General features: G+C 43.1%; 1 protein-coding gene across 1 annotated transcript; it reads right to left on the reverse strand.

Moving 5' to 3' along the window:
• Window positions 1-16,976: 16,976 nt before the first annotated feature.
• LOC135566835 (ladderlectin-like) lies at window positions 16,977-19,290 on the reverse strand. Its single transcript, XM_065014437.1, has 5 exons — window positions 19,209-19,290; window positions 18,809-18,942; window positions 18,507-18,641; window positions 17,268-17,379; window positions 16,977-17,107 (listed from the first exon to the last, which is right to left on the reverse strand). Exons 1-5 carry the CDS (start codon window positions 19,282-19,284, stop codon window positions 17,037-17,039), a joined length of 528 nt encoding a protein of 175 aa, XP_064870509.1. The 5' UTR covers window positions 19,285-19,290; the 3' UTR covers window positions 16,977-17,036.
• Between the last annotated feature and the right edge of the window lie 1,188 nt (window positions 19,291-20,478).

Raw genomic sequence — 20,478 nt, forward strand, 5'->3', positions numbered from 1 at the left:
CTTGAGGGTTAATGAATCAGTCCTCACTGTCTGCCCCGAGGTGAGCTTGGTGCTCTCTCTATTGTCTTCAGTCCACCCCTGTCCTTTCCTTTCTCTGCCTTGTCTGCCTTCTGCTGCTTGCCTGGCCTTGATCTCTGCCTACAGTACACATATTTCACTCATTTTTATTTATTTATTTTATTTCACCTTTATTTAACCAGGTAGGCAAGTTGAGAACAAGTTCTCATTTACAATTGCGACCTGGCCAAGATAAAGCAAAGCAGTTCGACACATACAACGACACAGAGTTACACATGGAGTAAAACAAACATACAGTCAATAATACAGTAAAAAAACAAGTCTATATACAATGTGAGCAAATTAGGTGAGAAGGGAGGTAAAGGCAAAAAAGGCCATGGTGGCAAAGTAAATACAATATAGCAAGTAAAACACTGGAATGGTAGTTTTGCAATGGAAGAATGTGCAAAGTAGAAATAAAAATAATGGGGTGCAAAGGAGCAAAATAAATAAATAAATGAAATACAGTTGGGAAAGAGGTAGTTGTTTGGGCTAAATTATAGGTGGGCTATGTACAGGTGCAGTAATCTGTAAGATGCTCTGACAGTTGGTGCTTAAAGCTAGTGAGGAGATAAGTGTTTCCAATTTAAGAGATTTTTGTAGTTCGTTCCAGTCATTGGCAGCAGAGAACGGGAAGGAGAGCGGCCAAAGAAAGAATTGGTTTTGGGGGTGACTAGAGATATACCTGCTGGAGCGTGTGCTACAGGTGGGAGATGCTATGGTGACCAGCGAGCTGAGATAAGGGGGACTTTACCTAGCAGGGTCTTGTAGATGACATGGAGCCAGTGGGTTTGGCGACGAGTATGAAGCGAGGGCCAGCCAACGAGAGCGTACAGGTCGCAATGGTGGGTAGTATATGGGGCTTTGGTGACAAAACGGATTGCACTGTGATAGACTGCATCAATTGGTTGAGTAGGGTATTGGAGGCTATTTTGTAAATGACATCGCCAAAGTCGAGGATTGGTAGGATGGTCAATTTTACAAGGGTATGTTTGGCAGCATGAGTGAAGGATGCTTTGTTGCGAAATAGGAAGCCAATTCTAGATTTAACTTTGGATTGGAGATGTTTGATATGGGTCTGGAAGGAGAGTTTACAGTCTAACCAGACACCTAAGTATTTGTAGTTGTCCACGTATTCTAAGTCAGAGCCGTCCAGAGTAGTGATGTTGGACAGGCGGGTAGGTGCAGGTAGCGATCGGTTGAAGAGCATGCATTTAGTTTTACTTGTATTTAAGAGCAATTGGAGGCCACGGAAGGAGAGTTGTATGGCATTGAAGCTTGCCTGGAGGGTTGTTAAAACCTCTTGCTCCTACCTGGCACGCAGGCGTCCCATCTAGAGCTCTGGAAATGCAAATGCGCTACGCTAAATGCTAATAGTATTAGTTAAAACTCAAACGTTCATTAAAATACACATGCAGGGTATTGAATTAAAGCTACACTCGTTGTGAATCCAGGCAACAAGTCAGATTTTTAAAATGCTTTTCGGCGAAAGCATGAGAAGCTATTATCTGATAGCATGTAACACCCCAAAAGACCCGCAGGGGACGTAAACAAAATAATTAGCATATTCGGCGCTACACAAACCGCACAATAAAATATAAAACATTCATTACCTTTGACCATCTTCTTTGTTGGCACTCCTAGATGTCCCATAATCACTATTGGGTCTTTTTTTTCGATTAAATCGGTCCATATATAGCCTAGATATTGTAGACTGTGTGATAAATGGAAAAAATAGCGTTTCATAACGTAACGTCATTTTTAAAATTCAAAGGTCGACGATAAACTTTCACAAAACACTTCGAAATACTGTTCTAATGCAACTTTAGGTATTAGTACACGTTAATAAGCGATAAAATTCATCAGGAGGCGATGTAATTTCTTTAGCTGTCCGTTTGAAAAAATGGCCGGAGAGAGCTCGACCAAAATATCCGGTCGGAGACCGGAGGGAATTGGTTCCCTTGAATCGGTTTGACCAAGAATCAAAGCTGAATCAAATGACAAGACTCTAGACATCGTGTGGAAGCTGTAGGCACTGAAACCTCGGTCTCATGTAATTCGGTTCCCTTTGAACAATACCTGGAAGTAACGCAAGGATATTTATTTCCATTTTCAGTGATCAGGTTTTCCTGCGCTTTTCGATGAAACGCACGTTCTGTTATAGTCACAGCCGTGATTTAACCAGTTTTATAAACGTCTGAGTGTTTTCTATCCACACATACTAATCATATGCATATACTATATTCCTGGCATGAGTAGCAGGGCGCTGAAATGTTGTGCGATTTTTAACAGAATGTTCGAAAAAAGTAGAGGGTCGACTTAAGTGGTTTTAACACAGTGTCCAAAGAAGGGCCGGAAGTATACAGAATGGTGTCGTCTGCGTAGAGGTGGATCAGAGACTCACCAGCAGCAAGAGCGACCTCATTGAGGTATACAGAGAAGAGAGTCGGTCCAAGAATTGAACCCTGTGGCACCCCCATAGAGACTGCCAGAGGTCCGGACAGCAGACCCTCCGATTTGACACACTGAACTCTATCAGAGAAGTAGTTGGTGAACCAGGCGAGGCAATCATTTGAGAAACCAAGGCTGTCGAGTCTGCCGATGAGGATGTGGTGGTTGACAGAGTGAAAGCCTTGGCCAGATCAATGAATACGGCTGCACAGTAATGTTTCTTATCGATGGCGGTTAAGATATCGTTTAGGACCTTGAGCGTGGCTGAGGTGCACCCATGACCAGCTCTGAAACCAGATTGCATAGCAGAGAAGGTATGGTGAGATTCAAAATGGTCGGTAATCTGTTTGTTGACTTGGCTTTCGAAGACCTTAGAAAGGCATGGTAGGATAGATATAGGTCTGTAGCAGTTTGGGTCAAGAGTGTCCCCCTTTGAAGAGGGGGGATGACCGCAGCTGCTTTCCAATCTTTGGGAATCTCAGACGACACGAAAGAGAGGTTGAACAGGCTAGTAATAGGGGTGGCAACAATTTCGGCAGATAATTTTAGAAAGAAAGGGTCCAGATTGTCTAGCCCGGCTGATTTGTAGGGGTCCAGATTTTTCAGCTCTTTCAGAACTTCAGCTGAATGGATTTGGGAGAAGGAGAAATGGGGAAGGCTTGGGCGAGTTGCTGTTGGGGGTGCAGTGCTGTTGACCGGGGTAGGAGTAGCCAGGTGGAAAGCATGGCCAGCCGTAGAAAAATGCTTATTGAAATTCTCAATTATGGTGGATTTATCAGTGGTGACAGTGTTTCCTATCTTCAGTGCAGTGGGCAGCTGGGAGGAGGTGTTCTTATTCTCCATGGACTTTACAGTGTCCCAGAACTTTTTGAGTTAGTGTTGCAGGAAGCAAATTTCTGCTTGAAAAAGCTAGCCTTGGCTTTTCTAACTGCCTGTGTATAACGGTTTCTAGCTTCCCTGAACAGCTGCATATCACGGGGGCTGTTCGATGCTAATGCAGAACGCCATAGGATGTTTTTGTGTTGGTTAAGGGCAGTCAGGTCTGGGGAGAACCAAGGGCTATATCTGTTCCTGGTTCTAAATTTCTTGAATGGGGCATGTTTATTTAAGATTGTTAGGAAGGCATTTAAAAAAATATCCAGGCATCCTCTACTGACGGGATGAGATCAATATCCTTCAGGATACCCCGGCCAGGTCGATTAGAAAGGCCTGCTCGCTGTAGTGTTTCAGGGAGCGTTTTACAGTGATGAGTGGAGGTCGTTTGACCGCTGACCCATTACGGATGCAGGCAATGAGGCAGTGATCGCTGAGATCTTGGTTGAAGACAGCAGAGGTGTATTTAGAGGGGAAGTTGGTTAGGGTGATATCTATGAGGGTGCCCGTGTTTAAGGCTTTGGGGGGGTACCTGGTAGGTTCATTGATAATTTGTGTGAGATTGAGGGCATCAAGTTTAGATTGTAGGATGGCTGGGGTGTTAAGCATGTTCCAGTTTAGGTCGCCTAGCAGCACGAGCTCTGAAGATAGATGGGGGGCAATCAGTTCACATATGGTGTCCAGAGCACAGCTGGGGGCAGAGGGTGGTCTATAGCAGGCGGCAATGGTGAGAGACTTGTTTTTAGAGAGGTGGATTTTTAAAAGTAGAAGTTCAAATTGTTTGGGTACAGACCTGGATAGTAGGACAGAACTCTGCAGGCTATCTTTGCAGTAGATTGCAACACCGCCCCCTTTGGCAGTTCTATCTTGTCTGAAAATGTTGTCGTTTGGAATTAAAATTTCTGAATTTTTGGTGGTCTTCCTAAGCCAGGATTCAGACACAGCTAGAACATCCGGGTTGGCAGAGTGTGCTAAAGCAGTGAATAGAACAAACTTAGGGAGGAGGCTTCTAATGTTAACATGCATGAAACCAAGGCTATTACGGTTACAGAAGTCATCAAAAGAGAGCGCCTGGGGAATAGGAGTGGAGCTAGGCAATGCAGGGCCTGGATTCACCTCAACATCGCCAGAGGAACATAGGAGAAGAATAAGGGTACGGCTAAAAGCAATAAGAATTGGTCGTCTAGAACGTCTGGAACAGAGAGTAAAAGGAGGTTTCTGGGGGCGATAAAATAGCATCAAGGTATAATGTACAGACAAAGGTATGGTAGGATGTGAATACAGTGGAGGTAAACCTAGGTATTGAGTGATGAAGAGAGAGATATTGTCTCTAGAAACATCATTGAAACCAGGAGATGTCATTGTTGGATAAGGTATAGTGAGCAGGACTAGAGGCTCTACAGTGAAATAAGCCAATAAACACTAACCAGAACAGCAATGGACAAGACATATTGACATTAAGGAGGGGCATCCTTAGTCAAGTGATCAAAAGGGTCCAGGGAGTGGAGAGGTTGGTTTGGGGTCACGGCGATTTAGACAGCTAGCCAGGACATCGGTAGCAAGCTAGCATAGGATGGAGGTCTGTTGTTAGCCACCTCTTGCGTTCCGTCAGTAGATTAGTGGGGTTCCGTGTGGTAGAGGGGATTAGTTCAAATCACACAACAACAAAAAAATAAAAACAATAGATATAGTTATAGAGGCCCAAGAAGAAACATAATAATAATAAAAATAAATAAATTGTCCGATTGTCTATTCTGAGAGCAGCCGGTAAGACAGCTAACGGTTAGCAGGCCGCAGATGGGCGTTCAGGTAACGTCGCGACGGAGGAGCCAGCCGGATCTCCTTCGGGTAGATAACGTCGGCAGTCCAGTTGTGAAGGCCCGGTGGGGCTCCGCGTAGGCAGTAAAACGGGTCCGGATAGGTGACTGCAGCCCAGGAGTGATTGACGGAGCTCAGGAGTGATTGACGGAGCTGGCTAGCTCCGGAGAAATTGATGTTTGCTCCGGAATCGACGAAAGCAGATAGACACGGATAGCAGCCAGCTAGCTGTGAGATCCGGGAGTGAATGTCCAGAGAGCAGTTGAAATCCAGGGACATGGAGAGAAAAATTGGTCCGGTATGTTCCGTTCCGAGCCGCTGCGCCGTACAAAACTGGCGATAGATTTTCGAGCTAAAGGATAGCTGATGACCACAAACCGTGGTTAGCTGAATACTAACGAGTTGCCAGTAAAGAAGCTAACTAGTTTCTGATTAGCTTCTGGCTAGCTCCTGGCTAGCTTCTGGCTAGTTTCTGGCTAGCTTCTTGGAGTTTCTGGCTAGCTTCTGGCTAGCTTCTTGGAGGATTGCAGATTTGAGGTAAATAATACTTATTTATAAATATAAATTGGTGAGGCGGGTTGCAGGAGAGTGTATTGAAGATGAGTTGATGGAAAATAAAAATAAAATGTATGTGAAAAAGTTGTAAATATATATATATATATACACGACACGACAAGACGAGGACAAAAGACGTCTGAACTGCTATGCCATCTCGGGCAAGAATTGACTGATGTATACAGCATAGACATAAACTATTTATATGGTATACTGTAACAGTATGCTTGTGAGCTTGTACATGCACATTTCAGTTTGTGTAATTGCATGTTGGCGCATCTATGATAATACTGAGAGGACTATGGCTTTTCTTGCCTCCATGTTCTGATTTTGCCTCATTGTTTGATTTCTAAAGACAAGGAATGTGTAACAGTATAACTTTAGACCGTCCCCTCAACCATACCCGGGTGCGAACCAGGGACCCTCTGCACACATCAACAACAGTCACCCACGAAGCATTGTTACCCATCGCTCCACAAAAGCCTTGCAGAGCAAGGGGAACTACTACTTCAAGGTCTCAGAGCAAGTGACGTCACGGATTGAAACGCTATTTAGCGTGAACACCGCTAACTAGCTAGCCATTTCACATCCGTTACAAATGCACACATGCATGTAGTTGTCAGAACAGCAGGAACCAAATGGATGGATGGACTTCTGGAAACAGCATACCCATCAAGTTCTGGATGCTCAGACAATGGAGAGAAATATTAATTATAATATTAAATTATTTATTTGTTTCTTTCTACTTGTGAGTTGTATTAGTCAGTACGTCAATGTAACGTTATTGATCTGTCAGTTTCCCAAGCTAATTCCCTACTTTTCACACTGACACAGTAATAAACAGCTATAATATTACAGGCTTCACTGTCATGATGCACAGTAGAGGTCTGCGCAGGACCAATTGCTTCATCCTGCTCCCGCCAGCACCACACCCTGTGGCAATATTTATTTACAGACACTGTAGTACACTACAGTCTAATCATATTTAAGTTAATTTCACATTCAAGTTTACTGCCACGTGATTCTCCGGCCTATGTAGGCAGCCTACTCTATTTCAACGAGACCAGACATACTAGGTGCACCAGAACTCTCACGCCAAACTAGAAGAGGTAGGCTACTGAAGTTGAAGCAGGGAATTCAGAGTGTGTGAAAAATGGGACGAATATGTGTTATTAATACAAAAAGTAGGCTAACGCATACAAAGCAGAACAAAGATGGTTTCAAAAGAATCTGTGGGATGACAAAAATAGCCAGGGAAGACCGGTCTGTGACAGAAGTGAGGTGAATTTTTGCAGATACAACACTTTATTCTCTCTGTCCTGCAAACACTGGACAAGCCAGATGCTAATTTAAGGCAGTCTGACAAACCTCTAAAGTTGATTTCAAAACTGTATCAAGAGTTGATAGAGGCTTTTCCTGATGACACAAAACATATAAAACAAAAATGTGAGGAAGACCTGGGAGACGCTATTGATGATGATGAATGTATACAGATATGTTAGACTGCCCAGTCATGTTCATATAATCTCAGACATAAATTAAGACAGTTTAAGACCATCCAGAGAACACACTACTGTATATGCCAATGCAACTGAATATCATGCACTCCGAAATGGTATTATTCTGCTGGAGGTGTAAAAGAGAACATATTTGCATATGTTGTGATCTTGTGAAGGCTGGCTGAATTCTGGCAAAGAGTATGTTCTTTTATCTCAGCATGTCTACATATTCTCCCTTCTCCCTGTTTTTGTTTGCTTGGAAATGTTGATACTGGAGATTGTTATCAGAAGAAACTGTGTAACCTAAAATGTATAATGGCTAATAAAGGCATTGCCATTAACTGGAAGGTTGGTTATCCTTCCACAATGTATGGAAGAAATGTCAAGTTATGTACAGTATCACTAGATTTGTTTTAAGATTAAGGGTAAACTGTGCAACTTTCATAAGGTCTGGATGCCTTATATGGAACACTGTACGACAAAAGGAGACCGTATTGAAAACATGCCCACGTCAGGGAGATACCTATTTAGGCAATCCCTAGCTGCTGGGTTGCTCAGTCCTGTCCCTGGGGCTCTGCTGTACTGTTGTCACTCTGGCCTTGGCCTAACACACCTGAAACCAATAATAAATGTTTCACTAAGATCCTAAAGCTGAGTGGGGTGCGTTGGGTTGAGGTTCTGCAGGGCAGTGGACCCCTAGGGGCAAGACAGGAAGACCCAGCTATATTGTGTGCAAGTAAAAAGAGCTCTACAGTACTAATAGGCTTATGGTATAAATTATATGGAAGGTGTACTGTTTCTGTGTGTTAATGTGTAGGTGTATGTGTGTTTTCATTCAACTTTTGTTTTCCAAACCTTTCCCTTGATACATAAAAAAAATAGATGGGAAGGCAGTTGTGTTGGGGAGAGAGTTAAGTTAATGACTAGACTGGTGGGGGTCGGGTGTGTAGGCAGCTTGGGTTGGCTGGGTTGTCTTCCTGAAATTTGATATAGAGGATGTCCTTGTACTTTATTTGTAGGAGTTGTTCATTTGTCAGGCTATTGGTTAAAGGTCCAACACAATATTGATTATTGAATGATCATGGATCAAGTTAATTCTTATCAATCACTTCAACATATTTAATCATCTCTTACCTAGCTTGATGACTGTGGGCATTTTTGCTGGTATTTTTGCTGGCATTTTTGTTGTTCTAAATAGAGAAGGCTAGAAGGGCCAAGGGTCATATTAGATTGTGTAGACATTTAGGAAATGTGCTTTAGATGCCCCCAAAAATGGGAGGACCCCAGACACCCTGCCAAGTTATGTCCCTTTCTGCAAATAGCACTGCTGGGTGATTTAAAAAGTCATAGTCAATCGATCAATAATATAATAATACTCTCAGCAATAAAATAAAAAAAGTACAATATGTAGAATCGATGTAAATAAAAAGGTTCAGAACACTAGTGAAACAACACACCACAGTTGAAAAATATATGGATGGTGTTCAGAGATAGTGTCACACCCTGACCTTAGTATTTTTTGTTTTCTTTATTGTTTTGGTTAGGTCAGGGTGTGACATGGGTGATGTATGTGTTTTTGTACTGTCTAGGGGTTTTGTAGGTTTATGGGGTTGTTTACCATCTAGGTGTTTATGTAGGTCTATGGTTGCCTAGATTGGTTCTCAATTAGAGGCAGCTGTTTATCGTTGCCTCTGATTGGGAACCATATTTAGGCAGCCATCTTCTTCTGGGTATTTTATGGGTTATTGTTTATGTCTAGTTGCCTGTGTATGCACAGTTATATTATAACTTCACGGTTGTTTTGTATAGTTTGTTTAGTGTCAGTCTTTATTAAAAGTAACATATCACGCTGCGCCTTGGTCTTCTCCGTACAACGACTGTGACAGATAGATTGGAGGTGTTAAGTGGAGCTGGATGGGACTAAAAATAAACAAAAGATAACTATTGTAAAATATACTGGCCGGTTTCCACGTCCTCAGATAATCCACATAAAGTACAGTATTGTGTTAAATTAGAGACATGTGTGAAAGTGAAACCATTGTTGAAATACTATAAAAAACTAATATAATGGGAAAATTCGAATGAGAGATGGCTGATCTTGCCCTGTTGGAAGATTTAGCACAGGCTGCATTCCGCAGAGAGTGTGTTTTTAGAGACAGGTGGGACTTTTTTGCAGAAAGTACAGATTGGCTCATCAGATATACTGTAGTTTCCAAAAACCAATCACGTGTGATCTTTGCGAGGATTTAAGATCTACTTTAGAAAAGCAAACACTTTCCGCTGCACATCAAAGTGCTATCCACCATAAGGTTTTTGGCAACGGGTACTTTTCAGTGGGAGCTTGGCGATCACCATCTCATCCAAGATGGCGTAGCAGTAAGTCGTCCTGTCGTATCGTCTCTCTGTAAATATCGTCTCTTTTTTGTTTCGTTTTAGATATTTTTCTTCGCATATCTTTAAAAACATTTAGCTAAACATAAGCTTCCAAATACTCTCCTGCAACCCGCCTCACCCAATGTAGCTACTTTTCCTAAAGCATTTATATTTACTTCGCAACTGAAGCTAACCACCAGCTATGCTAGCGGTCTTCTCGGCTAACCGGTCATCAGCTAACCTTTAGCTCGGAAAGCTCTCGCCAGTTCGAACAACGCGACGCTAACCAGAGCATAACGGACCTATTTATTTTTTATCCCCGGATTCCCACCGTACACGGAACATTTTTCAGCTGGATCTTCACAACTAGCTATCGAGCTAAACCGCAACCCTGGTCGATTACTCCTGGCTAGCGTTTCCACCCACGTAGCTTGAAGCTAACCCGGCCAGACCTCCTGTGCTCCTAGCATACTCCTGGGCTACAATACCTGGACTCACGACCGGTCTATCGATGTCACTGCATTAAGAGGAATAAACAGACTCACCCCACCGCGACGTCCTCCAAAGGCTAACTCTCTAGCCCTCGCTATCTCCTTGCTTGCTAATTCGGCATGCTAACTGCTAACTTGTTTAACCCAGGTCCGCTAACTACTACCTTGTTTACCCCGGCCTGCTAATCTTGTTAGCACAGGCCTGCTAACCGTCTGCATCGACGCGTTCCAAACATGCAGTGGCCCATATGTACTTTCTATCTCTTCCCGATTTAAAAAAAATGTGTTTATACCTTCCCGAAAACCTGCCTCACCCAATGTGATACGGAATCGCTATTATTTTTAATTTTTAGAACACACTCAAGAACCTCCAGAAGCTAACCAGCTAACTAGCTATAAGCTATTTAGTCATTGTTAGTTTCTTAACCTGGATAACACTCGCCAGTCCAGCCCCCCTGCCCCATCCACCGCTGCCCCTGGACTCTGATCACTTGGCTACATAGCTGATGCACGCTGGACTCTCCATTAATCACGGTACTCCATTCTGCTTGTTCGTTTTATCTGTCGGTCCCGTTGCCTAGTCAATGCCATTTTACCTGCTGTTGTTATGCTAGCTGATTAGCTGTTGTCTCACCCACTGTTTTAGCTAGCTTTCCGAATTCAACACCTGTGATTACTGTATGCCTCGCTGTATGTCTCTCTCAAATGTCAATATGCCTTGTATACTGTTGCTCAGGTTAGTTATCATTGTTTTAGTTCACAATGGAGCCCCTAGTCCCACTCCTCATACCCCTGATACCCCCTTTATCCCACCTCCCACATATGCGGTGACCTCACCCATTACAACCAGCATGTCGAGAGATAAAACCTCTCTCATCATCACCCAGTGCCTGGGTTTACCTCCGCCATACCCGCACCCCACCATACCCCTGTCTGCGCATTATTCCCTGAATATAGTCTACCATGCCCAGAAACCTGCTCCTCTTATTCTCTGTCCCCAACGCTCTAGGCGACCAGTTTTGATAGCATTTAGCCGCACCCTCATACTACTCCTTCTCTGTTCCGCGGGTGATGTGGAGGTAAACCCAGGCCCTGCATGTCCCCAGACACCCTCATTTGTTGACTTCTGTGATCGAAAAAGCCTTGGTTTCATGCATGTCAACATCAGAAGCCTCACCCTAAGTTTGTTTTACTCACTGCTTTAGCACACTCTGCTAACCCTGATGTCCTTGCCGTGTCTGAATCCTGGCTCAGGAAGGCCACCAAAAATTCAGAGATTTCCATACCCAACTATAACATCTTCCGTCAAGATAGAACTGCCAAAGGGGGAGGAGTTGCAGTCTACTGCAGAGATAGCCTGCAAAGTAATGTCATACTTTCCAGGTCCATACCCAAACAGTTCGAACTACTAATTCTGAAAATTACCCTCTCCAGAAATAAGTCTCTCACTGTTGCCGCCTGCTACCAACCCCCCTCAGCTCCCAGCTGTGCCCTGGACACCATTTGCGAACTGATTGCCCCCCATCTAGCTTCAGAGTTTGTTCTGTTAGGTGACCTAAACTGGGATATGCTTAACACCCCGGCAGTCCTACAATCTAAGCTAGATGCCCTCAATCTCACACAAATCATCAAGGAACCCACCAGGTACAACCCTAACTCTGTAAGCAAGGGCACCCTCATAGACGTCATCCTGACCAACTGGCCCTCCAAATACACCTCCGCTGTCTTCAACCAGGATCTCAGCGACCACTGCCTCATTGCCTGTATCCGCTACGGTGCCACAGTCAAACGACCACCCCTCATCACTGTCAAACGCTCCCTAAAACACTTTTGTGAGCAGGCCTTTCTAATCGACCTGGCCCGGGTATCCTGGAAGGACATTGACCTCATCCCGTCAGTTGAGGATGCCTGGTCATTCTTTAAGAGTAACTTCCTCACCATTTTAGATAAGCATGCTCCGTTCAGAAAATGCAGAACTAAGAACAGATACAGCCCTTGGTTCACTCCAGACCTGACTGCCCTCGACCAGCACAAAAACATCCTGTGGCGGACTGCAATAGCATCGAACAGTCCCCGCGATATGCAACTGTTCAGGGAAGTCAGGAACCAATACATGCAGTCAGTCAGGAAAGCTAAGGCCAGCTTCTTCAGGCAGAAGTTTGCATCCTGTAGCTCCAACTCCAAAAAGTTCTGGGACACTGTGAAGTCCATGGAGAACAAGAGCACCTCCTCCCAGCTGCCCACTGCACTGAGGCTAGGGAACACGGTCACCACCGACAAATCCATGATTATCGAAAACTTCAACAAGCATTTCTCAACGGCTGGCCATGCCTTCCGCCTGGCTACTCCTACCTCGGCCAACAGCTCCGGCCCCCGCAGCTCCTCCCCAAGCCTCTCCAGGTTCTCCTTTACCCAAATCCAGATAGCAGATGTTCTGAAAGAGCTGCAAAACCTGGACCCGTATAAATCAGCTGGGCTTGACAATCTGGACCCTCTATTTCTGAAACTATCCGCCGCCATTGTCGCAACCCCTATTACCAGCCTGTTCAACCTCTCTTTCATATCGTCTGAGATCCCCAAGGATTGAAAGCTGCCGCAGTCATCCCCCTCTTCAAAGGGGGAGACACCCTGGACCCCCCAAACTGTTACAGACCTATATCCATTCTGCCCTGCCTATCTAAGGTCTTCGAAAGCCAAGTCAACAAACAGGTCACTGACCATCTCGAATCCCACCGTACCTTCTCCGCTGTGCAATCTGGTTTCCGAGCCGGTCACGGGTGTACCTCAGCCACACTCAAGGTACTAAAAGACATCATAACCGCCATCGATAAAAGACAGTACTGTGCAGCCGTCTTCATCGACCTTGCCAAGGCTTTCGACTCTGTCAATCACCATATTCTTATCGGCAGACTCAGAAGCCTCGGTTTTTCGGATGACTGCCTTGCCTGGTTCACCAATTACTTTGCAGACAGAGTTCAGTGTGTCAAATCGGAGGGCATGCTGTCCGGTCCTCTGGATGTCTCTATGGGGGTGCCACAGGGTTCAATTCTCGGGCCGAAAGTCGGCTTTCTATTCCGCAACAAAGCCTCCTTCACTCACACTGCCAAGCTTACCCTAGTAAAACTGACTATCCTACCGATCTTCGACTTCGGCGATGTCATCTACAAAATTGCTTCCAACACTCTACTCAGCAAACTGGATGCAGTTTATCACAGTGCCATCCGTTTTGTCACTAAAGCACCTTATACTACCCACCACTGCGACTTGTATGCTCTAGTCGGCTGGCCCTCACCTTCCGGAGACACCTGAAACCCCACCTCTTTAAGGAATACCTAGGATAGGATAAAGTAATCCTTCTCCCCCTCCCCCCCCCCCCCTTAAAAGACCTAGATGCACTATTGTAAAGTGGCTGTTCCACTGGATGTCATAAGGTGAAAGCACCAATTTGTAAGTCGCTCTGGATAAGAGCGTCTGCTAAATGACTTAAATGTAAATGTAATATTCGTCGCCAGACCCACTGGCTCCAGGTCATCTACAAGGCCATGCTAGGTAAAGCTCCGCCTTATCTCAGTTCACTGGTCACGATGGCAACACCCATCCGTAGCACGCGCTCCAGCAGGTGTATCTCACTGATCATCCCTAAAGCCAACACCTCATTCGGCCGCCTTTCGTTCCAGTACTCTGCTGCCTGTGACTGGAACGAATTGCAAAAATCGCTGAAGTTGGAGACTTTTATCTCCCTCACCAACTTCAAACATCTGCTATCTGAGCAGCTAACCGATCGCTGCAGCTGTACATAATCTATTGGTAAACAGCCCACCCATTTTCACCTACCTCATCCCCACAGTTTTTATTTATTTTCTTTTCTGCTCTTTTGCACACCAATATCTCTACCTGTACATGATCATCTGATCATTTATCACTCCAGTGTTAATCTGCAATATTGTAATTATTCGCCTACCTCCTCATGCCTTTTGAAACACATTGTACATAGACTCCCCTTTTCTTCTACTGTGTTATTGACTTGTTAATTGTTTACTCCATGTGTAACTCTGTGTTGTCTGTTCACACTACTATGCTTTATCTTGGCCAGGTCGCCGTTGCAAATGAGAACTTGTTCTCAACTAGCCTACCTGGTTAAATAAAGGTGAAATAAAAAAAAATAAACATCCCTCAATAAGCCAATGTTTTGGGTGCAATCATCAGTAAGATGAACTGTAACATTCAATTTCCATATACCATCGTACAACAGGTTCAATTCAAGAGGGGTTTCTTTGTTGGCCTATCCTTAGTCAAAAAGTCCTATAGCATTTGTGATTTTTCAAATAGAATCCCACAGGATTTTGCAACACCTCAATCAGAATCCTATTGGAATCCTATGGGACTACTTTTTCCTTATTGGTTAAGTGCTTGTAAGTAAGCATTTAACAGTAAGTTGTATTTGGCTCATGTGACAAATAACATTTGATTTGATTTGATTGAAATTAAAAAGTTTCAAATTGGATCCTGTAGGATTCTCACAGTCCTATAGGATTTTGTGTCACCTGTATCAGAATCCTATTGGAATCCTATTAGACCCATTTTTTTCCTATTGGAAATAAAAAGTAATACTGTTGGACCCTATAGGATTCTAGTAATTCTATAGGATTTTGTAATCACCTCTATCAGAATCCTGTTGGAACGGTTTTGTTAATTGCACCCATTCATTTATATTCTGAACAAACATGCAGTTCCTATAAGGAAATCAGTCAATTTAAATAAATTCATTAGGACCTAATCTGTGGATTTCACCTGCCTGGGAATACAGATATGCATCTGTTGGTCACAGATACACTACATGATGAAAAGTATGTGAACACCTGCACATCTCATTCCAAAATCATGGGCATTAATATGGAGTTGGTCCCACTTTGGCTGCTTTAACAGCCTCTCACTGTCTCTCTAATAGCAGTACAATCTCCATAACTTCACTTACTAAATCAGTGAATACATTTCATAAGCATCACCCTCTAATTCAACCTTACAATACCAATGTTCCATAGGGATTTAATTAATGAAACCCAAAACCTCTGGTGCTGTTTCCTATGCGAACCTACCAAGGCTAACTCACAACATTAACATGAAAATGTAATGTCAGCTGTAAAATGTAAGTAGTAAATACATTAAAATATCTATATTTAACCTTATAATTACAGACCCTGCAATTAGCATGAACATGAATCCTGATCGTTTCAACTCTAACATCTCCGTTGATAAGTGCCCAACCGGCCGAAAGATGGCGCTATTATTCCTTTTACATCCTTTGTCATAATGGTGGTGTGAAGACGTTCTAAACGGATGCTTCATAATGGTGGTGTGAAGACGTTCTAAATGGATGCTTCATAATGGTGGTGTGAAGATGTTCTAAACGGATGCTTCATAATGGTGGTGTGAAGACGTTCTAAACGGATGCTTCATAATGGTGGTGTGAAGACGTTCTAAACGGATGCTTCATAATGGTGGTGTGAAGACGTTCTAAACGGATGCTTCATAATGGTGGTGTGAAGACGTTCTAAATGGATCCTTCATAATGGTGGTGTGAAGACGTTCTAAACGGATGCTTCATAATGGTGGTGTGAAGACGTTCTAAACGGATGCTTCATAATGGTGGTGTGAAGACGTTCTAAACGGATGCTTCATAATGGTGGTGTGAAGACGTTCTAAACGGATGCTTCATAATGGTGGTGTGAAGACGTTCTAAACGGATGCTTCATAATGGTGGTGTGAAGACGTTCTAAACGGATGCTTCATAATGGTGGTGTGAAGACGTTCTAAATGGATCCTTCATAATGGTGGTGTGAAGACGTTCTAAACGGATGCTTCATAATGGTGGTGTGAAGACGTTCTAAACGGATGCTTCACATTTACAGCCACTGTGACATGTCTGGGTTTTCCCTGTTGCCTGTGGCTTAGCCTAGTTTACTAGCTTATTGATCTAGCCTACATTCACCATGATCAGCTGACATAGCCCACCCCAGTAGTGGTTCGAGTAAATGATACTTTCAACAAACTGGCTTTAATCTGTGAAACTAGCTTGCTTAGCCTGCAATGTGTGATGATTAAGTGTTTTTTCTCCAGAAAATGTTGGCCAATGTTGAACATAAATCATTTTTCTACAGGAGCAGTTAATTAAGTTTGATGTATTTATTTTTGGTTGTAGTTTGCCCTTTTTTTCACTTTGACAACCTGTGGCACCAAAGCTGCATGGCTCTGTCACACTGGGAGTACCACACCATACAAGACTAATACATTCGGCTATAACAAGCACATATTGTACTCACACATGCCTATACCCAGTGAGAGTTTGGAAGTGTAAAGCTACATTCTGGGATTCGACAAAAAACAAAATGGCTGAACCATTACTTTTTATACAGGGAAGGGATGTGGTAGGGAAATATAACACCTCTCAAATGCATAGACAGTGCTCTGACAGTCTGTGACATCCACATCATAGTTTTGAACTTATTTTTAAAGGTACATACACTGTTTGTTTACGTTCATGTTGTTTGTGGAGTAATGCAAATTTGTGGTCTTAAAAGAGAACAATTTATGAATTATATTCTTCAAGGATCAATAATTGAAATGACCATTGAACAGACTCCCAGATCTTAGACTGTACCTTTTGGAAACCTTTCAAAGGATTTGACAATTATGGCAGTATCATTCATGGTTAATAATGACTCATGAGAGAAAATAATGTGTACACCAGTTTTATTGACAACAAACCACAGAATCATTACTCAACATTTATGCACAACAAGTAACTAAAATGTTTTACCGAAACAAATCATTTTAAAAGTATTTGACTTGTGTGTTCAGTTAGGATGCTGACACTATGGAAAAACGTTTCTTTTTCAGTTGAGTTGATGTTTTGCTTGATTTAACAGGTTTTCAGTGTGCACACCAAGGGCAATTTCTCTCCACAGTTTAAATCGTTCCACTTTTTGTCACCTTCAGAGCAAACACGGAACAGAAATGAACTCTTAAACCAACTCAGATATAGACACAAGAATATCATTGTCTGTGTGTGTGCCAGATTTCTTTGTTAAATGTACAATTTAGAAGTTACATTTGATGAATGGATCAGTGAATGATAGTGGGCTAACTGTACCTCCATAGTTCATTTCAAGACAGTGCTCCCTGCCACCATAATTATTGGGCTCTCCTTGATCCCAGTTCTTGTAATCAAATTTGGAGCCGTCACTCCAGAACCAATCTTTGTTCTGTGGGGAAGAAGTAAGGTCTCAGTTTCAAAGAAATCCCATATTATCATAAATATTTTTAGGATTATTATTGGTATTATTGTAGTAGGTGTGCTTGCTGAAACATACTTATTTTCTTTCCTGCACCACCTGTAGTGCCAAACCGCAAAAGCTACCAACACAAAACAACTTTAAAATGTGTAGACTGGCACTGGTACTCTTGCTTGAAAAAAAACGTGTTGATACTTATTATTCACTGAGTGTATAAAACATTAGGAATACCTTCCTAATATTGAGTTACGCCCCCTTTTGGCCTCTGATCAGCCTCAATTCGTCAGGGCATTACTCTACAAGGTGTCGATAGCGTTCCACAGGGATGCTAGCCCATGTTAACTACACTTTGTACCACTACTACTACTACTACTATTACTACTGAATTCACTACCCCACCACTACTACAACTACTACCATTCCTACTGCCGTCACTATCCCTACCACTACTACTACTATTACTACCCCTACCACTACTATTACTACTACTACCACTACTACTGCCGTCACTACCTACCTACCACTACTACTATTATTACTACTACTACTATTACTACTGCCGTCACTACCACTATAACTACTACTACTATTACTGCCGTCACTACCACTACTACTACTACTACTACTATTACTACTACTACCATTACTACTGCCGTCACTACCCCTACCACTACTACTACTATTACTACTACTACCATTACTACTATTACTACTGCCGTCACTACCACTACTACTACCATTACTACTATTACTACTGCGTGCACTACCCCTACCGCAACTATTACTACCTCTAGCCTTGCTACTGCCATCACTACCCCTACCACCACTACTACTATTACTACTACTACTATTACTACTGCCATCACTTCCCCTAATACTACTATTTCACAACCATAAATACTTAATAAGTTTTGTATTATTGTTACTTTCGTCATTGTTATTATTATTATTATAATAATAGTGTGCCAGTGAATACTGAAGTGGGCATTTTTGGGGGGAGTACATCTATAAGATCGTTCAAACCTAGATCTGACTTCACAAGTGACCCTTGAGATATTGATGAGCAAATATCCTATTCATCTGTGAGTATACTCTACCTGAACAGCATCAACTCCTCCAATCCAGATAGTTTGATGTCGGCCGGTGTGTTCCAACACCAATTGCTGTAAATTATAGTTGTCCCCACAGTTGTGCACAGAGGCCAGGTTTGCCTGATGGGACAGACAGTAGCTCTAGAGAAAGTGGTGGACAAGGACAAAGACATTTCATAATGTAGGTATTAGTCAGTAGGTCTGTGAGAATTTGTCTTCTGGACTCACAATAACGTCAAAACAAATAAGCGAGTTGATTTCAATTGAACTTCTACTTTAATTCACAGTAGTGGGTAAGAATGATATACCTCAGCTTGGGTCCATGTCATTGCAATGTTGACAAACAAAAAGCAACGTGATCCGTATTTGGTCCAACTTCTGGGGCATGGCTGATCACTCTCTGCTACTCCTGCCTCCTGCTGTTCCTCCTCCACCCCAGCCTCTGTAAGGAGGAGACACAGTGCACGTTCCACATTGCAGTTGACTTTAAAGGTGAGAGGATACTGACTGATCTACAAATCACCTTGCATAATAAATAACTATTCAATATTACTTGAAGGTCAGTCAGTCACACACACGCACACTCGCACACGCACACTCACACTCACACTCACACTCACACTCACACACACACACCTCTGTTAAAACATTAAAAAATACAGAATGAATGAATTCATAATGTAAAGTGTAAAATGGATTCCCTCTTACTTGTGGCACGTAGATCAAAGGCCTCGCCCAGAACAATGGCAGCGCTGAGAAGCAGAAGGATGGTCAACATCGCCATTGATATAGTCTTCTGAGAGAGAGAGAGTGAGCGAGAGAGCGTCACAAAGACAGACAGAGAGACAGACAAATACAGTGAGAGAGAGAAGCCATTAAGACAAATTCAGTGAGTACTTCAGAGTAGGTGAATTTAAATGTTTTATTTTTTATTTCACCTTTATTTAACCAGGTAGGCTAGTTGAGAACAAGTTCTCATTTGCAACTGCGACCTGGCCAAGATAAAGCATAGCAGTGTGAACAGACAACACAGAGTTACACATGGAGTAAACAATTAACAAGTCAATAACACAGTAGAAAAAAAGGGGCAGTCTATATACAATGTGTGCAAAAGGCATGAGGAGGTAGGCGAATAATTACAATTTTGCAGATTAACACTGGAGTGATAAATTATCAGATGGTCATGTACAGGTAGAGATATTGGTGTGCAAAAGAGCAGAAAAGTAAATAAATAAAAAACAGTATAAAAACAGTATGGGAATGAGGTAGGTGAAAATGGGTGGGCTATTTACCAATAGACTATGTACAGCTGCAGCGATCGGTTAGCTGCTCGGATAGCTGATGTTTGAAGTTGGTGAGGGAGATAAAAGTCTCCAACTTCAGCGATTTTTGCAGTTCGTTCCAGTCACAGGCAGCAGAGTACTGGAACGAAAGGCGGCCAAGTGAGGTGTTGGCTTTAGGGATGATCAGTGAGATACACCTGCTGGAGCGCGTGCTACGGATGGGTGTTGCCATCGTGACCAGTGAACTGAGATAAGGCGGAGCTTTACCTAGCATGGACTTGTAGATGACCTGGAGCCAGTGGGTCTGGCGACGAATATGTAGCGAGGGCCAGCCGACTAGAGCATACAAGTCGCAGTGGTGGGTGGTATAAGGTGCTTTAGTGACAAAACGGATGGCACTGTGATAGACGGCATCCAGTTTGCTGAGTAGAGTGTTGGAAGCCATTTTGTAGATGACATCGCCGAAGTCGAGGATGGGTAGGATAGTCAGTTTTACTAGGGTAAGCTTGGCGGCGTGAGTGAAGGAGGCTTTGTTGCGAATAGAAAGCCGACTCTTGATTTGATTTTCGATTGGATATGTTTGATGTGAGTCTGGAAGGAGAGTTTGAAGTCTAGCCAGACACCTAGGTACTTATAGATGTCCACATATTCAAGGTCGGAACCATCCAGGGTGGTGATGCTAGTCGGGCATGCGG

This window comes from Oncorhynchus nerka, unplaced genomic scaffold, assembly GCF_034236695.1.
Source record: "Oncorhynchus nerka isolate Pitt River unplaced genomic scaffold, Oner_Uvic_2.0 unplaced_scaffold_3156, whole genome shotgun sequence".
Classification (NCBI taxonomy): Eukaryota; Metazoa; Chordata; class Actinopteri; order Salmoniformes; family Salmonidae; genus Oncorhynchus; species Oncorhynchus nerka.

Coding starts and splice junctions, on each gene's coding strand:
- LOC135566835 (XM_065014437.1), bottom strand. CDS start 19,284: ATGGCGATGTTGACCATCCTTCTGCTTCTCAGCGCTGCCATTGTTCTG. Junction 17,380..18,506: donor GAGGAGTTGATGCTGTTCAG/GTAGAGTATACT, acceptor TCTTCCCCACAG/AACAAAGATTGGTTCTGGAG. Junction 17,108..17,267: donor TCTTGAAATGAACTATGGAG/GTACAGTTAGCC, acceptor TTTGCTCTGAAG/GTGACAAAAAGTGGAACGAT.